The 19,870-nt window shown below is 34.7% G+C and overlaps 1 protein-coding gene across 5 annotated transcripts in view; it reads left to right on the top strand.

Moving 5' to 3' along the window:
- The window catches only part of LOC120534140 (protein piccolo-like), a 215,814-nt gene that overhangs the window by 33,526 nt on the left and 162,418 nt on the right, over positions 1 to 19,870 (top strand). For 4 of the 5 annotated variants that reach the window (XM_039761467.1, XM_039761468.1, XM_039761465.1 and 1 more), the window contains exons 4-6: positions 145 to 171; positions 3,931 to 4,052; positions 8,432 to 8,507. In XM_039761467.1, the coding sequence (XP_039617401.1) occupies positions 145 to 171; positions 3,931 to 4,052; positions 8,432 to 8,507 (225 nt within the window). The remainder of the gene's footprint in view (positions 1 to 144; positions 172 to 3,930; positions 4,053 to 8,431; positions 8,508 to 19,870) is intronic. The other variant, XM_039761466.1, reaches the window with a different exon arrangement.

Raw genomic sequence — 19,870 nt, 5'->3', positions numbered from 1 at the left:
TGTAGGACATGATCAGCACATCTTTTTTATGTAATATAATAAACAACTTATTTCATGGGCATAAAGGAACATCTTTCTTCTTTTTCTGTAACTTTTTTAATCATGTATTGGATTTAGATTCTAAATTTTAATTTTGCACCACAGCAGGAGGCACTAGCTGGGATTTAGAAGGTGAGAGCTAACTAAATTTATAAAACTCATAAAACATAAATATATATTCACCATATTCCTCATGGTTTGAACAAATCATATGAGTGATTCACTTTTGACCCCATTAGTTTTTTCATTTTCCATATGCACCATAACTATCGTCCTTTTCAAGATTAAGGTTTTTTGTGAAGCATGATATGTCTCTATAATTGTATATACTGTAGAATGTAAAAAGTTTTCATTGAAATATATTTTATTACCTAAACCATTTAAATAAAGATTCACTTTCTAAAATAACACTTAAAATACATTTAATTTAGTGAATAATGTTATAGCCTTTGAACCTGTACTGTTTGCCGTGATGCGTTTGTACTGCCTATCATGAACAAGTAAACCGTCAAAATATGACTACACATTCTAATGCACTGCGCAAACTTTAAGGAAAATGCCACAGAAACATATTAAAGAAATTATTTAATACATCATTACAATTACTAAATTACATTTTAAATACATTAATTTGTATTGCAATTTACGAGTTGTCTTTTAGAAAAACTGTTAAAACGTTTATTATATACTGTTTATTTACAAAAATGAGTACATTTAAATACACTTTTTCAGGTTGGATTAATTATAATAGTCAGTGAGCATTGGTAGGGAGTTTTTTTTCTCAGCTAGATTAAATAGTATCCTTCCACACTCTATGAAGGGTTTGGATCCTTGCAAGTGTCACAAAAAACATTGTGTGGATGACATAGGGAAGATTGGTCCCACTGAAAGCTTGAAGAAGAGACATTGGGGAGAGAGAGAGAGTGAAAAAGGAAAGTGAGAAAGACAGACACTTGTTGCAGAATTGGACTCCCACATGCAGTGCCAGTGTGGAAGTGTAGGAGTCACAAGGATAACAGCCAGGTTCTCCAGTGTCTGCATGAGAGAATTTGGGCCGAGCTTAGATCACTCCTTCTAGCAACAGGTGTACCTGGTCCCCTAGATAAAGACAGACAGAATGAAACCAAAGAGGAAATGGCAAAATTGGAAATGCCTGTTGAGCACTGCAGGACATATAGTCTCAAAAGGGACTATGCCCGAGAACTGGCCATTGAAGGGCAGCAAAATGGTCAGGAGTCCAAATGCTAGTGTTAGATCATGTAGCTTGGTGTCTATATACTGCAACAGTTGAGGTACCTTCAAGTGATTTCAGGACTTGACTGGAAGTCCTTATTATGGTTAAAGCCATGCTGAGAGCAGAATTAGGAGTAAGTATAGTGGGGTAAACAGTCTTGAAGGAAAAGTGGTCAAGTTCTGGAAAGTAAAATAAGAGAGTGTAAAAGAAAGAAGGGAAGCAAGAAATATGCTTTCCTCCAATTATCCATCCTTTTAATCTAGGTGCTTAATAAATAGAAGCATTTCATTATAGTTCTTCTTCCTATATACTATATATATATATATATATATGATGGCCTGGACACAGACATGCGGAGAGCGATGGTTCAACCCATACACATTTTTACACATTATTGTAATATTTACAAGTGCCACACACAACCCCAAAACTCCCCCAAAGTCCAGGCCACTACCAAATGCCACTTCCTTCTTCAGGCCGCCTCCACTCCTCTCCAAAAAGACTTTGTCCTCTGCACTCCTGACTCCAGCCCTCGAATGGTGGGAGGAAGCCCCTTTTATGCACACCATGACGTGCTCCAGGTGCCTCCCAATTAGCTTCTGCCGACACTCCCCAGTGTGGCAGAAGTACTGGCCATGCACCCCGTCTTCTTCCCCCCAGCACTACCGGGTGTGGTCGAAGTGCTGAGGGCCAGGGCTCCTCAGGCATTGGGGCACCCACTGGCGGTGACCACAGGCCCCTATAGAGTTGAGCTTCCAAGTTCAGTTCCCATAGTCCCCAAAGCCACCACGGCGGTCGCCCCCTCATGGTGTGGAGAAGGCATAAGCCCTCCTCCGGTCCTCCTGGGTGTCCCGGCTGGGTACCATCCCTAGCCTCTCGCCACTATATATATATATATATATATATATATATATATATATATATATATATACCGTATTGTGTACCAAGCGCCCTCGTGTAAGACGCGCACCCTAATATTTATAAAGAAAATCTTTATTTTCCCCATGTATGACGCGCGTTGTGATTGTATAGGAAGTGTTTAGAGAGAGAAAGAGCGCAAGTGCGCAAGCAAGCAAGCATGACAGAGAGAGAGAATGTGAGAGCACGAGCAAGAGAGCGAACCCAAGCAGAAGAAGTAAACATTACAGAATTACATTTCCTCGTGTATGATGCGCACCTGATTTTCTAATGCTAATTTTCGGGAAAAAATGTGCACGTGTTATATGCATAAATACGGTATATATAAATAGCTGTCAATGCTGTTATTTTACAAAACATTTTCTGTGAAATTAGGATGGTTGGGATGGATGTTGCTAAAGAAACATGTTAAGAATTAAATAATGAAGATGAGTGTTAATTTTAGATAAATTAATTACAATTTTATGTCATTGTTATTGAAGAATTAATGTAAAGAAAATCGTTGCAGACTTCCTTTTCATAATATATTAGGTATGCTGTACCTGCTCACCTACATTAATTTTATTGCACAATAAGTTTGTAATATTTTATTACAAAATGCAGTAATTACCACATAATTCAACATTCAGTAATTTTTAAATTATAGTAAAAGGTATAATTTAAAAAATAATTTTAAATAAAAAGTTAGCTGCCTTTTGTTTTAGAGGTTTTTTTTTAAATATCACAAACTTATTTTCAAGTCAAGTAGTAAATAAAATTGTAATTGAAGGTTGTTTATTACAGTAGGATTGAACTGAAGCCTTTAAAAGAGGATATTTGTAAATAATAAAATATTTTTTTCTGTATAATACATTACTATAAATAGTATTTATTGGATTTTTTTATCATATAAGTCTATTTACTACATGCTAATTTTATTAAAAGTCTAAAATGCCTGTACATTTAAAGCTGTTTGTGCAAATATTGAAAACAATGAATAAAAGTATTTTAAAATAATATTTTTACAAGGTCAAATGTGTATGTTTCAGCTGGCTCAAAAATTATTTAGATTTATTTTTAACCAAATTATGCTTACTATGTGCCACATGGGAAATAAACTAATAAGTAGTAATTCAGCATAAATCCAAATTTTTTCTGCAATGACTTTATTAGATTATCCCATTGATTTTTTTTGTTTGTTTTGATAATCAGTGGTCAGACTAGTGGAACTCAAACTAAACATCCATCCAACCATTTTCCCAGACCACTTTATATATTACTGGATTGCAGATGTGAATTTCTGCATATTTGTAATTAAAGTCAGGTTCTGATTTCATTTAAGAAATATTTTGTTTCTTAGAATGCACTGATTTTAGAAGTGTAGTTGATGCAGAGAACATTGTGTAGAAAAAATGTTAAAAAATATCACTTGTATATATAGATTTTAAATGTAAAATATAATATGCATGGGAAAAGGTAAAAAAGTATAATAGAAAGTAGTATTAGTGTACAACCAGATATTCTCAAATGTCTTTACATTTTCTTTTTTTTTTTTTCAGTTTTTGCTCCACTTTTTCTGTTCCTTTATTTTCGTCTGCTACTTATAATTTGGCAGTCTGTTTCATTTTTCTCCTGCATGCACAACTAGCCTAGCAAGTCTGTCATCCTGTACACTGTATACAGTGGCTCTGCGCATGTGCTGCTCTAAATGATATTTTCTTGACTAGTTAGAACCACTGACTTTAACTTGCTTTCCAAAGCATATCACCTGCGTAGAGAGGAGACTGATTGGTTCGACAAACCACGGGAGCCCCGCTTGGAGAATGGCCATGGCTTGGACCGGAGGTTTCCAGACAGAATGTCACACATTAAACAGAGTGAGGTAAGCAAGCCTCATTTTACTGTAAGTATAAAGGGCAAATGAAAACATAAAGGAGAATTGCATGGAATGTTTAACATTAAAATCACATTAAATTGTTAATGGCATTTCATTTTATATATTATTATTTGGTGTTGAGGAGCTGTTTTGTTTTTATGGTAATATCCTTTCATTTATAGGATGTCACACACTATAGTAGAGTAAAACTAATTTTTCTTCTAATAATTGTTTTCCTTTCTTCTTAAAATGTATTTAGTTTGCTCTATTTTGTTTCTTGAAAGCAGACCGTTTAGTCTCCTACTATTAATATTGAAAGGACTTCTAGAACTGTTTTAAAGTGCTACAAATCCAAAGGTCTTTGAGATAATAAGCAAGTCAGGCACAATATCTAATACACTAGAATTTCGAGCACAATGTTTAATCATCAGTCTACATTACTGTGGGAATTTAAGCAAGTCAGTTCTTTACCTGCCTGTGCAATGGATGCCAATCCATTACAGTGCCCACTCCTGCACACATTAACACTGAAACTCGCATGGAGTCAATCTTCCAATCAACCTAACATGCATACTTATAAAGAAATGGAAACCCCAAGCAAAATACACACAGATAGGAAGAACATTCAGACTCCACCCAGACAATAACCAGGCATATATTGCAACATCTGCAGTGGGCTGGCACCCTGCCCGGGATTTGTTCCCTGCCTTGCGCCCTGTGTTGGCTGGGATTGGATCCAGCAGACCCCCGTGACCCTGTAGTTGGGAAATAGCGGGTTGGATAACGGATGGATGGATATATACAGCATAGTTTGCACCTTTCCTGACAGTATGGAGTCAAAGAAATCCATTTTTAAGGGATCATCGATCCTGTTTGAAGTGTATCACAACAGGCAAAAATGGGATATAATGTATTCATCATATTAAAGCTAATTCAAAATTCTAGCAGATTCTTCTGTCAAAAATTCATGTGCTGATGATTCATATCATTTTATGTGCTGTTTTAGAGCACACAAACTGCAGTATTCTGTATTTTATATTTTTAAACAAAGGATTTTTTCCTTCATAAGCATGTGTTTTACTTTCTGTAATTCTGAACATGAGTATTAATGTTAGCCAGAATGCTGTTCTTTCGTAAAGCACATCCTTTGCAAAAACACCAAATTGATTGATAAGCTATGGCTTACACGTTGGATGCACTGACACTCAAAAAAACATGATTACATTAAGTATTTATTTAAAACCATTGTCATTTATGGTTATGCTAGTTGAGCTGCTCTAAATTTACAGAAACTGGGATAAGCCACTGTTCACTTCAAACCTGTGCTAGAAAAAAATTGGTTGAAAAATTAATGGATGGAACAATGGATTTGAAAATATTATATTCAGTTTGGAAAGAAATGTTTTTACTCTGTGAACTTAAAACAATCTTGTTCTTGTTTGGAGTGTTCTCTATTAGTGTCAGTTCATGTACACTTAGAGACAATAGGATGGCTAACACTCTGAAGGCATGAGGAAATCTAGAAAATTGGTCAAACAGGCTGTTCTGCCTGTTTGCATAATTAAATTGTTAGGGTAACTTTTGAAGAGCGAGATTTGTTAAGTTGATATATTAGGAAATATTTTAATTTATGTATTAACCCTGAAATAGCAATTGTACTGGAATCCTTTGTCAATGAAACACAAGCACAATGAGCTTTGACAAACCAGAACATGCCTCCAAGATCTGAGACTTTGTCTTTTAATTGGCTGCTCTCTAATCTTCATTAGCAGGCCTGTCTGCCGAGTTTTCTATCTAACAACAGACTGTAGGAATTCATATTAATGATGCTAGATTTCAGGAATACTAATATGGATGTAGCCACTTAACACATTTAATGGATGAGGATTTAGGTCCTCAACAACTCCTTTTTTGTTTTTTTTTTCCTTTTCCACCATTTCACATTATAACTCGCCATCCCAGTCAGTATTCTTTTTTATTATATTTTTATTGGGGATAAACTGAAGAAGAAGAAGAAGAAGAAGAAACCATTTGGAACTAATAATTAAAACAACAATTGGGTCAGGGACCCAGCAAAAGTATTATGACCCAATCACACAAGTGAAGTATTTATTGATGAAGTTTAAGGAATGACATTTATTAAGGAGACAGTTATTAACTGAGCCAAATGGGTCAAGAAGTTTCAGTACTTGCAGCAGGTCCCACAAAGAAAACACATAAGGAGATGCGGATAAAGAAATGCAAAACTGTTTAGAATATACATAAATTGACACATTTACATTTACATTTATTTGCGTAGCAGATGCTTTTATCCAAAGCGACTTAAGTAAACATAATCGAGTAACATTAGGCTAGGGCCTATTTGTTCAGAAAGTGTAGTAAGGCTCATTCTTGAGCGATCTTAGTTTGCCATTAATTTATAATCAAAACACTTTTATATATACACCTTTATTTGTCTTTAAATCTACTAAGTCTATTTTGACTTTTGCTGCATACCCAACTCTATAAACATTTGTACTTTTTGTTTACATATTTCTACACCATGCAACTGAAAGTACTAAGCAATAACATTAGAACATTAGAAAAATGTAGAAAAGAACAGACCATTCAGCCCAACAACGCTTACCATCCTATTCACTTAATTCTTCCAAAATAATATAATGTGTAGTTTTTGATGGTCCTTAAAGTCCTACTGTCTACCACACTACTTGATGAGTTCAATAAGACTTTTAAAAATTATTATGTACCCTTTTAGTATAGTGATCTACTCATATCATGAGTATATTACTTACTTATGTTTTTATCTAGTTACATTAGAACTGTTTTAAGTGTATTCTTTGAAGGTTTTTTAACTAAAGAAATTATTTTATACATGCTAAAGAACTTTTCTGATGTACTTCTTTAACCTCTAAGCTGTTTGACTCTCTACTCTCAGGTCAATATTATTCTGAATCCATGAGCTGGACATGGTCTGTGACAGTGGGGGCTACTCTACTCCCAGCTAAAGCTCACTTGGTCACTAAGAACCTGCTTTCTTAAAAGAAAGATAATGAAAGGGAAGAACCTTGGAGAGAAAATCACTGTACAGCAGCGGTGTCCAACCCGGTCCTAGTGGACCACAGTGGCTGCAGGTTTTCATTCAAACCATCTTCTTAATTAATGCGCCATCTTTGCTGCTGATTAACATGTTTTGCCTTAGTTTTAATTGACGTGACTCAGACCCCTTAGTTATTTTGTTTTCCTTAATGAGCAGCCAAACAATAATGAGATGCATAACAAGCCACCACATGATCAGCTAACCAGAAAATAAACAAAGATGAAGGTCTCCATCATGTTGGTCTTCTCAGGTCACCAAAACATCTTGACGGTGGTCTTAGAAAAAACATAAAATCAACAGTTTGCTGTGATAGAATGAGAGCAGCAACAAGTCCTGATATTTAATAACAGCTTTAATTAACAGCGAGATTTGGCTTCTCGTTAAGAAACTGGTTGGAGTGAAACTGGCTGGAGTTTGACGTTCCAATTTAGCTGGTCATCTGTTGGCTTGTTTCACATCTTATTACTGTTTGGCTGCCATTTAATGAAGAAACGAATCAATTCAGAGGACTGAATCCTTAAAAACAACAAGACAAAAATAGAATAGTCAAAGAAAGCCTCTATTATCAAGGAACATGTCCAAACACCACAAAAATCTAGGCTGCTTGAAGTATGATGCAGTAAAGTAACCAATGTGCCACCATGCCACAAAAAAGCAGCGGTAATGATTGCAATGTACTTGTCAAACATAACATATTTTCCAAAGTTACAACAATTAGACAATTGTACCAAAGAAATATTTTTCTGGAAAACAAAAATGTTCTACAAGATTAGAAGCAGCTTCGTAGTTAGATAGATAAAATGAAACCCCACCATTTATAAAAGCCTCTGTAATGTGTGGATCAGATAGTGACTTTAATAAAGTCTGTTGAAAATGTTATTTGAACTTTTTGACCATCAAACAAGACACCAAGTTTGACATACTGGTAAGCCAAACACAGCATATTATCAAAAACACACCATCACCACCGTGAAGTATCACGCTATGGAGATGCTTCTCTGCAGCAGGCTCTGGAAGGCTTGTGGGGGGTAGAGGTTAAAATGAATGCTGCAAAATATCTCATTATCATTCTTTTGTTGCCATATATGTTGTCTTTCAATGGTATTCATGGGCATAACAGTACTACACCCTTATGCTTGATTAGATACAAATTCAAATATTTTGTAACGTTTTAATGGAACATTTCTAAAAAATGTAACATAATAAATCAAAGGTACTTAATTATTGTTAAGTATCATCAAAGTTAAGAAAGGTATTTTAATACTAATTTCACTTTTCCTACTTTCAGATCAAGCCAGTTCATTACAACTTTCCTCATACCAGAGTCAGGTTGCTAAAGGATCCAAAAGACCACAGTGTGTCAGGTACAGTCAAAATAATTTTCAGAATATTATTTCTTTGTTTTGTTATACAGCTTTATCTCTTTGTTAAGAATATTTTAATTAGCATTTGTTCAATGGCAATAATTATTTTATTTTATCTGAAGAAATACATTTTTTAAAATACCTCTGAAATTGTGCATTTCATTTACATATCTAATAACACTGAGCTCATAAAATCTGAGAATGAAAGTAAATGCTATTTAAAACCTTCATTCAAACTACAGTTAAACATACAACAGCCAATATGTCAAAGTGATACTATAAACACAGTATAGTAATCATTTAAACTACTAGTTTGATAATGTGCAGTATTACCTGAAGTTCAGTCTGTTTGTGGTAGTGCTCCTGATCAGATGGCCACCTCTAGAGGACACGTACAACTTAAAATGGCACATGAAGGATTTGGAAAAAAATATTTTATCAGTACATCTTATAACGGCAATTTTGATAAACAATAATAATCCTTCTATATAAAAGCGGTTAAGGATTGTCCTTCCGTCCCGTGAGTGCTACGCAGGCGTGGAGTTTCACACACGCCCCGTCCATTTTGCAATGCACAATGGGATTTGCAGTTTCGTTTTTCCAGGTAAAAGATGATTTTCTACTCCAGACTGTGCGATATCTTCTTCTTCTTTCTTACTATATAAAAGCAGTCGGGATTGTCTTTCTGTCCCGTGAGTGGGAAGCGTAGCGGCATTCTGCTTATCACAGACTTACTACTTGCAGCTTGCGGTACGAAGCGACATGATGTGAGCAGAGTTCTGGTGCTCCCATCATTCCCTTGCTTTTGTGCGCGATGTGCTGGAAAAATAGACAAAATTATGTCTCTGGAAATAATTAATGTTGATGGAGTACAAATGCCTCACCGCGTAGTAAATATCAGGGGGGTTCAAAAGGGCGACCTCAATATAGAAAAAAATGTTAATTTCATCACAAAAATAACAGAAACTACGAGTATTAAAGTAATACCGCTCAAATGCAATATAATCAAATTAATGAGTTTGTATAAAATATCAAATTGATCGACATATTGAATTGCCTTAAGAAGTGGTCAACTTAAAAGTCGGTCGCCTTAAAAGGTGGGTCAGCCTAGTATTATAATAATTGGTGTTGTGGCAAAACATATGAACCATACCAAATCCTATAATCCTACGTATATCATATTGTTCAAGTGCAAATGCATTCTGTTATCAGATAGCCTAAATCAGTGGATCCGCACACAGAAGAATTGCTGTCACATACCTATACCCCAACAGGTGGGTGGAAAGTACAAAAGGCATCTATATTTCTGTGTCACAGTGTTTAAAACCCTATTTCCCAGTCTCTTAGTTTCATCTGCTTAGTTGACAGCAAACAAAATACCACTTCACTGCTCCCAGAATCCCACAAGTTGAACACTGCCTGATGGAAGGGTGCGAAATGGCAGGTGGTGAGCAGTGTCAGTTCAGAAAATCAGTATTGGACATATATGTTCTGCCCATTTCCATGGAGTCCATGGTCATAACCAAAAAAAGTGCAGAAACCAGGAAATGGGGAAAGTCGTGGGTAAAGTCATGCTTTGAGATCCTCCATTTTGTTTTAATGCTTCAGGAAGAACACAGTCAACTGAGCTGGGATGAATTATGATTAGTCCACAGTGTTCTGCAAGAGGCCAAGCTTGTTGCTTGCCATGTGTCTATTTCTGAACTTACTGGATACGAGTTTTTCAACCATTTGCTCATTTTATTCACACTCACTTAAGTATTTGAAGTAATAGCTTTAATGTTGCAAGCTAAAGGTGCTGCAGTTGTAGAATAGAAATACATTATTTGTAATTATTATTCACTGTTACGAATTGAATAAAGCACGATAGGTTAGTATTTTATCCAGCTGAGTTTTCATTAATATTAACATAACTCACAAAAAAGCAGGTGGTTCTCATCAGTGCTCTGTCTTTGCATCTTCGGCACCTTAGTGGTCTTTCTGGCAATCTGAATGGTATAAAAGTGAAAGGATTCTATCTAAAGGGCACAGCAATGTCATGCTTACTTTCTAATGAATATTTAATTGATTATATTTGTCTCAGAAGTGGATCTTTAACTAAAAATATTGCACATTTTAAAGCTTTTTTTCAGTTTCTGAATATTACTGGGACTACTGCTCAGAGTCTTACTGAAGACTGTCTTCAGTCCAAACAATAATCCACAGTGCCCAATGGGATTCATTGAGCAATATATCTTACATAAGTAAATATTTACTTAAATAATTACATATGCACATAATTAAGTGGGCAGCATGATGGAGCAGTGTTAGTGCTGCTGCCTCGCAGTTAGGAGACCTGGGTTCGCTTCCTGGGTCATCTCTGCTTGGAGTTTGCATGTTCTCCCTGTGTCTGCATGAGTTTCCCCTAGGTGGCTGGGTTTCCATCTCACAGTCCAAAGACATGCAGGTTATGTGCATTGGTGATCCTAAATTGTCCCTAGTGTGTGCTTGGTGTGTGTGTGTGTGCCCTGCGGTGGGCTGGCACCCTGCCCAGGATTTGTTCCTGTGTTGGCTGGGATTGGCTGCAGCAGACCCCCGTGACCCTGTGTTGTCGCGGGTTGGGAAATGACTGAATGAGTGACATAATTAAGTATTCCTCTGTCTAAACATTTGACTTGAATAAGATTTTAAGGTCACACTTTACATCTCCCGTCACCAGTGCAGATTATTCTTTAAGGTATGATATTACTTACTTACCGCCAATAAACAAATTTAGGCCAATAATATAATGTCCATGCTTTTATCTGAAGTGTGACTCACTTTATAGCATGCATCAAGGTCTTTTTATCCAAATCTACTGTTCCAAGCCGGTTAAGCATGAATTATGTCTTTAGTCTATATCCATTTATCTACTAAACCTGCTTAATGATTTTATATTTTTATAATTTATTGATTTTAAGGATTGGTTTACAATGTGCCAATTACAAATCAGTAAAACATACAGCTTTACATACTTTCAAATTAAGCCTGATGCCCACCTCCTTCATCAGTTTAAAAAAGTAAAGAAAGAGACATTTAATATGAAGTAACTGCAAAATGTTAATAATAGCAATAAGTTAGCATTCTTGATTAATTGAAGACAACATAAATAAGTGTCTATCAGGTTCTAAAAACCTGTGAACTGCACTTCATGAAGTGAATTGAATTTTTATATATTTCTCATTTCTTTCCTGTTGTGTTATGGTAGGGTGGTGTTCTTTCAGCTGAGCAAGATGAGACAGTGTCTGAGTGGAGCTGCATCGCATCTCACACTCATTTATGAACAGTTTATCTTTTCAAGGACTGACCTCCATTCATTATCTGAATCTTTTTTGATGGGTGCAGTGTACTACCTATATCAATGTCACAGATAGACAGTAATAATATATTCTCAGTGTAGAAAGTGCTAAATGTAAGACATAATTTGCATAATTTGGAAAATAGAAACGTTTATTTTTAAACATGTATAAAGTAATTTCTGTAACAGATTTAAGTATGCACTTCTCAGAAACTTAGAAAGTACTATACTGAAGCAAAACTGAAATCAGTACAGAAAATGGGAAAGCAAACATAACTTGCAAAAGCTAGCAGATTATATAATGAACAGTATGTCCATGATGTCAGAAATCATTTTTATTGAACATTTTCAGGCTAAAGCTAAAAGCCAACATAGCAGCCAAAATTTGTTTCACAAAACATACTTGCACATGGATTAGCTGCATTTGTGATTAGATATTTATTGTAATCATTTTATTAAAATGAACCTATTAAACAAAAAGGTTTAATTATCCTTCAGTGTTTGCATTTCTTGGACAATTTGTTTATAAAAATATATACAGAAAATGTAATTTTTTTTTACAGTTTAAAGATGATTTTGTTTAGTACTCTGTCAACATGATTGTCTGTCTGTGCATAGCAATAACATTGTTAGCTGTGAATTGACAAGCTTACTGGTGCTTTTTGAATTTCCACTCCTGCTGAGGAGCTGGCATGCTGCAGGCTCAAATTTTAAATGCATATACTGTCCTGTTTTACTCATTTATAATGCTTTATTAAATTTTTTAATAAGTGAGAATGCACAATTAAAATAAATGCATAAACACAGTATATACCAGTATATACACTATATATATATATATATATATATACACTATATATATATATACAGTATATAATATATGTATGTATTACTTACTGATCCATCTCTTTTTCTCTTTTACAATCACCTACACCCCATCTTCCTCATTTGATATACAGTATATCGCCTTTGATTCCTGTATATTTAATCATTTTCCTATCGTGATGACACCTGATAGGTGGCGAAATCTCAGAAATAAAAGGCTATTTTAAGATATGTGATTCATTTTCTACCCTTCTGGATTTCTAACTATACAGTACATTTGCAAGCCAAATCACAGACCTTCACTTCTATACACACACACACACACATACACTCACACGTACACACAACCAATTTTTTATTATTTCTGTGGTTTACTTTTCTGAAAAAAACAAATGCTACAGGAGCTCTGATCCTGTTGAAATAATTGGGCAAGGTTCTAGAGGACTCAATTCACAATACTCTTTTACCAGTTACCATAAACTGTCGAAAATCAGCTATGCTCATCACAATGCATCCACTCTGGAGTCCCGTCTTATGCACCTCACTGACTCTGGGGTGCTGAGCTAGGTCAGGACCAGCAGGGGGTGACAGGGTCAGGCAGAAAGGCCAGCCCTCTGCTGTCATACCTTCAAGGCTCGGTAATGATCTCTCTGGAGGTACACCTACAGCAACTTTGTTATGACTTTTACTTCCTCTATTTAGTCAAGTTCACTCATCTTATTGAAGCTCTAGCAGAGACCACAAGCGATCTCAGAATTGCCGGTAGGAGGACATAACTATGGAATCAGTGGTAGCGATGAACAGTGTGTACAAAGAGCATGTGATTAAGCAGTACAAGCTTATGACCCACATTTACTAGGAATTTTTCATTTATTGAAAACAAATGCCATCCCCAGCCTCGAGTCATAAAAAGAGTAAAATAGCTTACCTACACCTCACGGCACCAGACAGACACTCATCTAAGGACTTTACAGACCTGTTATTGCTCAATATAAAGTGTTGCTGATTGGCCACAGGCCTTTTCAGATTTTTTCTTTTTTATTTCATATGGCCTAAAGTAGGTACAAGTATATGTCTTGTGTATATATATATATAGGGTGTATATATATATATATATATATATATATATATATATATATATATATATATGTATATATATATATATATGTAGGGGCTGGGAATTGATTATTAGCTAATTAATTGCATCATGTAATTAATAACAATTAATTGCAACAACATTAAAACACAGAATCATAAAATAAATACACTGTCAGTCAATCATTGATCAGACGTCAGGGAGATTGCTTTAGACAGAGAAAATTTATACTTGCTGAGGTCTGTTCCAGCTGTTCTGAGCTGAAGCAGTGAAAAAGATTTTAACTAAAGGATCAGGAGATGAAGCAAAGTCGAAAAAATATAAGCAATGGGCAATACCAAAAACACAAACCAAACTTTCTCCAAGCCAGAAACATAGGACGAGAATCAGAAATAAAAAGGAAGTCAAAATACTGAGATAAGAAAGTTACACAGAACTGTACTTTAAGCATTTTTATTCGAACACGGATAAGTGAGACTGGCACAACCAGAACATATAGGTTAAACTGATGATGACATGCGTTGAACACTCCCATAGAACTCTGGGTGCATTGCCTTGGCAATGGCTGACACTCTAACTGCACTCCTACCACAAAATAGTGGTGCCCGATAATACAGTAATCCAAATTGGTGTCACAGGATGTCAATAAAAAGAAGTTATATTGAGATAAACTAATACTAACATCAGATTCTCAGTGTATAGAACATCCAGTTTAGCTGCCCATAGACCACAAAAAAAATCAAAGGAAAGGCACAAAACATTAATAAAATGTAAAAATCATAACAGCAGCAGTATGGAAGGCCAAGGTTAGCCAGTTGACCAATCCAACATCCTCTAGTTGCCTTTAATGACATGTATTCCCATAACAATTATAGGCACAAGCAGTAATTCCTGATCTGACTGGTCAGTGTGCAACTAGAATGTCATTAACTTATATTTTTGACACAATTAAACAGTACCATCTGTTAGTTTGACTTAAGTTCACAAGCAACTTGATTGACTGTATCTTTCTTCAATTTCAACTGCTGGAAGAGAGACTGCAATATGGGGGTCTCAAACTCAGACTCTGGAGGGCTGCAGTAGCTGTAGATGTTTGTTCTAGCCATTTTCTTAATTAGTAGCCAATTGTGCTAATTCTAAAGGAACATACCGTACTTTATTGAACTGATTTTAATTGACTGACTTGTCAAGATTCTCAAATCTGTTTTGCTTATTTTCTATAATCATTTCACAATAAGTAATGTGCTGCTTCAGCATCTCCCACCAAAAGTTGCATTGGCTTCAGGTTTTCTCTGTAAAACCAATTTTACAATTAGAAGCCAATTTTACTGTTAATGTTAAGTGTTACTTTATTAAATTATATGGCTTGGCAAAGCAAAGTATTTTTTGTGTTTTAGCTGCAGCAATTATCTCACAATTAAGAAAGCAACTGAAATGAAAAGCTGTAGCCACTGTTGTCCTCCAGGAACTGAGTTTGACACAGATGATCTAATACTTGTTAGTGATCTTAGTGTAGAGCCTGAAAATTCTCAAAGGTTTTAGTACTTTTTTTATAAATAAATGCATTGTTGGTATGGACTGTTACTTCTTCTAGGTTTTTTCATCTTTTAGGATAGGTATCAACTTCTTGCAATCCCCAATTAGAAAACTAGGTTGAAAAATGACAAGATGGGGAGGGGGAAAGAAGGGAAAGACAGTTATTATTTCCATATTTCTTTCAGTTGTAACTGGGAATTTTATGTGCTAGCTTATTAACCACAACAGCCAGCAATAAACTTTTGAAATTGCCGTTAAAGCTGAAATGTGAAATAACTCATTGCTTTTAAAAAATATTCCCTAATGATCAATGAACTTTGTAAGCTGGAATGGCAAAGGTCTCAATCACAACCTAAAGAGAAAAAAATATTCTCCCATCTCACAGGTTTAAAGGCTAAGACTGTGCTTATATAGGAAACACAACTGACAAGTAGAGACCAGTTTCAACAACAACAACATTTATTTATATAGCATGTTTTCATACAAATGATGTAGATCAAAATGCTTTACAAGACAAAGAAAGAAAAATATAAAAACTAGATTAAGCAGTACAAAATAACAAAGAATAAAGTAAGGTCAATGACCAGGAGGACAGAAAAAACAAAACAAAACAAGAAAACTTCAGAGAGCTGGAGAAAAAACCAAAATCTGCAGGGGTTCTGAGGCCGTGAGACAGCCCAGCCCTCACTGGGGATTCTACCTAACATAAATGATCTGAATCTGTCCTAATGCTTTTCAGGCTTCACGTGGAAGAATTAAGATGATGATGGCCATGCAGACCTCTGACCTTCAATCCATCAATGTAGGGACAGCATGGTGCCTTGATCAGGTGCTGGTGGAGCAGATCGCCACCACAGAAAATCTGAAAAAGAACAGCAGAGAAAGTAGGGGTTAGTACTGATTACGGTGCCATGATATAAACAATAATTAAATGCATAATCAGTATATCAGGGTTATAGTAAAATTAAGCACTGCAAAAGCCATGTTAAAATAATGGGTTTTTAGCACTTTTTTAAAATGCTCCACCGTATTAGCCTGGCGAATTTCTATTGGTAAGCTATTCCAGATTTTAGGTGCATAACAGCAGAGGACTGCCTCACTACTTCATTTAAGTTTAGCTCTTGGATTTCACACTTTTTTGAAGATCTAAGGATACAGTTTGGAGTGTAAGGTGAGAGACTTTTTAAATTATAAAATAATTATTTAAAATATTATTATTTAGATTATTTAATTTCAACTGAAAAGAGACTAGAATGTCCTAATATTTAATTCCAGCTATAATAAAAAAAACAGAGGTATGGGATTTCTAATCCATAAAACAATCCTATTTTTAGCAGCAGATGTAGTTTCAAGACCTGAAGGGTACTACATTATGGTGGCAGTGAACGTATTTCATTCTAAAGGTATTGTGGTAAATATAAATGCACCTAATGTGAAGGACAGATAATTAATTAAAAATATTATTGCACCGGTTCTTGAAATACACAAACATGACATTATAATGGTTGGAGATTTTAATTGTGTTTTAAATCCAGACGGATAGGTCTTACACTACAGCAACTATAACATCTAATACTGCAAAGATAATTATAAAGTCCTTTACAGATTACAGTCAGAACCATGATGATTTTTATATTGAAATTTTCTTCTTCTCACCATACATCATATTAACTCAGTAACTGATTATTTCTTTATTGATAACATTTTCTTGCCCACTATCAAATATTGTTGCTACTTTCATCTCTGATTAAGCTCCTCTTATTTTGGAGCTTACATTACTACGCCCTTCATACTCAACTCATTATTGTCATCTTTACCCCAGTCCCATTAGAAGACGAAAACTTTATACAATTCATTTCTAATCTAATTGATTATTTTTTAAGGTCAATGCCACCTTAGTGATTTCCACTAGAACACTGTAGGAAATGATTAAGGCTTTTTATGTCTCTCTCATAAAAACAAACTAGAGACTAGGAATATGTCAGAACTCATTACAGAGATTTCCAGATCATTAAAATACGAGACCTTCTAATGAGGTTCTCTATAAAAGACTGGCTTTACAATCAGTATTTAATCTGTTGACAAGTGAAAATAAGCAACACATTTTTAAATTGTAACATAATTTTTATGAATAGTGATGGAAGGCTAATAAGATTCTAGCTCAACAAATCCATAAGCATGAAGTTAACAATGATATAATAGAAATGAAGAATGCACCTCTAAATTAAAACAGGGAGCATGAAGAGACAAATTTAAAGAGTATCATAAGTCCTTATATTCAATAAAATACAAGTACTGCAGCTCAATATTCTTAATTCAGAAGTACAGTGTGGTCCAGATCTAATTATGCAATTATGAAAAGGCGAACACATCGCACCCGCTGTTTGACTGACAACCGTCTCCCCGCCATTTTGGAATGAATTCTCTATGTAATAAACTTAATAAGTTATAGCATAATGAAAATTACATAATTAGATCTGGACCACCCTATACTTGATAAACCTTTGACTCTTTTAGAAATATAGGGTGACATAAGCTCACTCCAAAGTGGGAAAGAGGCAGGTCCATATGGCTACCTAGTGGAATTTAATAAAAAAGCTAAGTTGGCTCAGTTATTAATAACAATGTTCATTAAAGCCGAAGAAAGTAAAATTCTACCCCACTTATTCTGCCAAGCATTAAAGCAGCTCTACAAAGATAAAGTTAAAGGTGGCCTGGAACCACCTAACTTTCAGTTATACTACTTAGCAGCAAATATACGCATGATAAAATAAAGGAAATTTGCAGAAATTCATTAATACACACTAGGTTGCAATGAAAAACAAATTCTGTTCTAAATCATCCTTTTATGCCTTGCTTTACGCTCCAATCAATACTTTTATCAGTTTATCAGCAATCCAGTCATCTACTAGTTATTTAAAATATGAAACCAATATAGGACACATTTCAAGGTAGAGGAGCTCTAATCTGTTGCTCCTATTCTCTAGTGATTAAGACATTCAGAGATCTTTACATAGACAGCGTTTTTGAGTCTTATGAACAATTAAACTCCTAATTTAGCTAACCACTTTTTTCTATATGCAAATTAGAAATTCTGTTAAAAGAAAGCTATCCAATATGTCACATCTCACCCCACATGTATTCTAAAATCTATGCTGGTTAGTCTTGATGAAGATTAGTATTGATGAAGAATCTACCCATCAAAGATCCCAGGGAAGGGTCCTAGGGATCCTAGGGAAAGGGACCTTTCAGACGACATCTGAGAAAAGAAGTCAAACTCAGCCATACATAAAATATGTTAAGCATTCATTCCATAATTCACTTCAAGGTCTTCCATTGATCACATTTATCTTGTCTAAAATTGTCTAAAATATACCCAGGACAAGAACCCACCCAGCGCTAGCTTCAGAAGGCCATGTTTTGGACACTAAATGAATATAAATTTAGGACAAAAATCTTTACAGTACATAATTCTCAAACAGCCTTGGTGTTATAATCACTCCTAATCCGTTAACAGCAATATTTAGTGTACTCATAGGTAGCATTAAAGTGCATGGAGAGAAATCGATTGCAGTATCCTGTACTACACTCCTAAAACACAGACTTGTCTTGCTTAACTGGAAGGTTCCCAACTCACAACTCTATAAGTCAGTGGGTATGCGACATTCTATATTGTATATTATCTCAACTTAGAAACAATCAAATTCACACTGGAGTTTTTATCTAAAACTTTTTTTAAAAAAGCATGAATTCATTAATACTTTTTTAGAATAAGCATATTCAACCTGTGATTGATGCTCCTGTGCTACTTGAATGTTTTATTGTAGTGAAAATGTTAGATGATTTTTTTATTATTATTATTATTATTATTATTATTATTATTATTATTTATTTATTTATTTGCTTGTGTCTCTTGTTGTGTCTCTTTTATTTGTCTTCTTCTCCTGGATAATAGGAGTTGAATCTTGTTTTTTTTTCCTTTGTATTACTATTTTTCCTTTGTTTTCTCAGTATTGATTTGTAGTAAATGCTTTATCTGTTATGTTATTATTATTTGTTTGACTAGCATGCCATTACAATGTTCTGGTTTCCAAAAGAAAAAAAAAGAAATTGAATAGATGAATGAAAAGTAACCTCAAATGATTGGGAGAAGACATATTTAGAGCATAAAAGGCACAGTGGATTTGACCAATGTACTCATTTCTGTTGTATCACTTAGCAGCTTTCTGTTAACATTTTTAAACTACGCTCCAGTATCATAAATATATAGACTTTGTGTCTAAAGATTCATCTGCTTAGGGGAGATACTTAAGATTTATACACCAATATATAAATGTATACTGTACTATATATTTCAGATGTGTCACATAACTGTTGAATATAACCTATGGAATAAATCATGCATACTTTCATCTGACATTATAAAACCCACTGAATTAAATGATATAACATGACAGGCTAAGAAGTTATTATTCAAGATACATGTGGGAAAGACCTTCATTTTAAAATACTATGATACATTCAGCCATCCTAAATCAAAACCAGTTCTTTGTGAAATATTCTTTTTACTAGGAAAATTTACTGTGCTAT

Source organism: Polypterus senegalus, chromosome 8 (assembly GCF_016835505.1).
Source record: "Polypterus senegalus isolate Bchr_013 chromosome 8, ASM1683550v1, whole genome shotgun sequence".
Taxonomy (NCBI): Eukaryota; Metazoa; Chordata; class Cladistia; order Polypteriformes; family Polypteridae; genus Polypterus; species Polypterus senegalus.
This window is presented reverse-complemented; position numbering and strand designations above follow the sequence as displayed.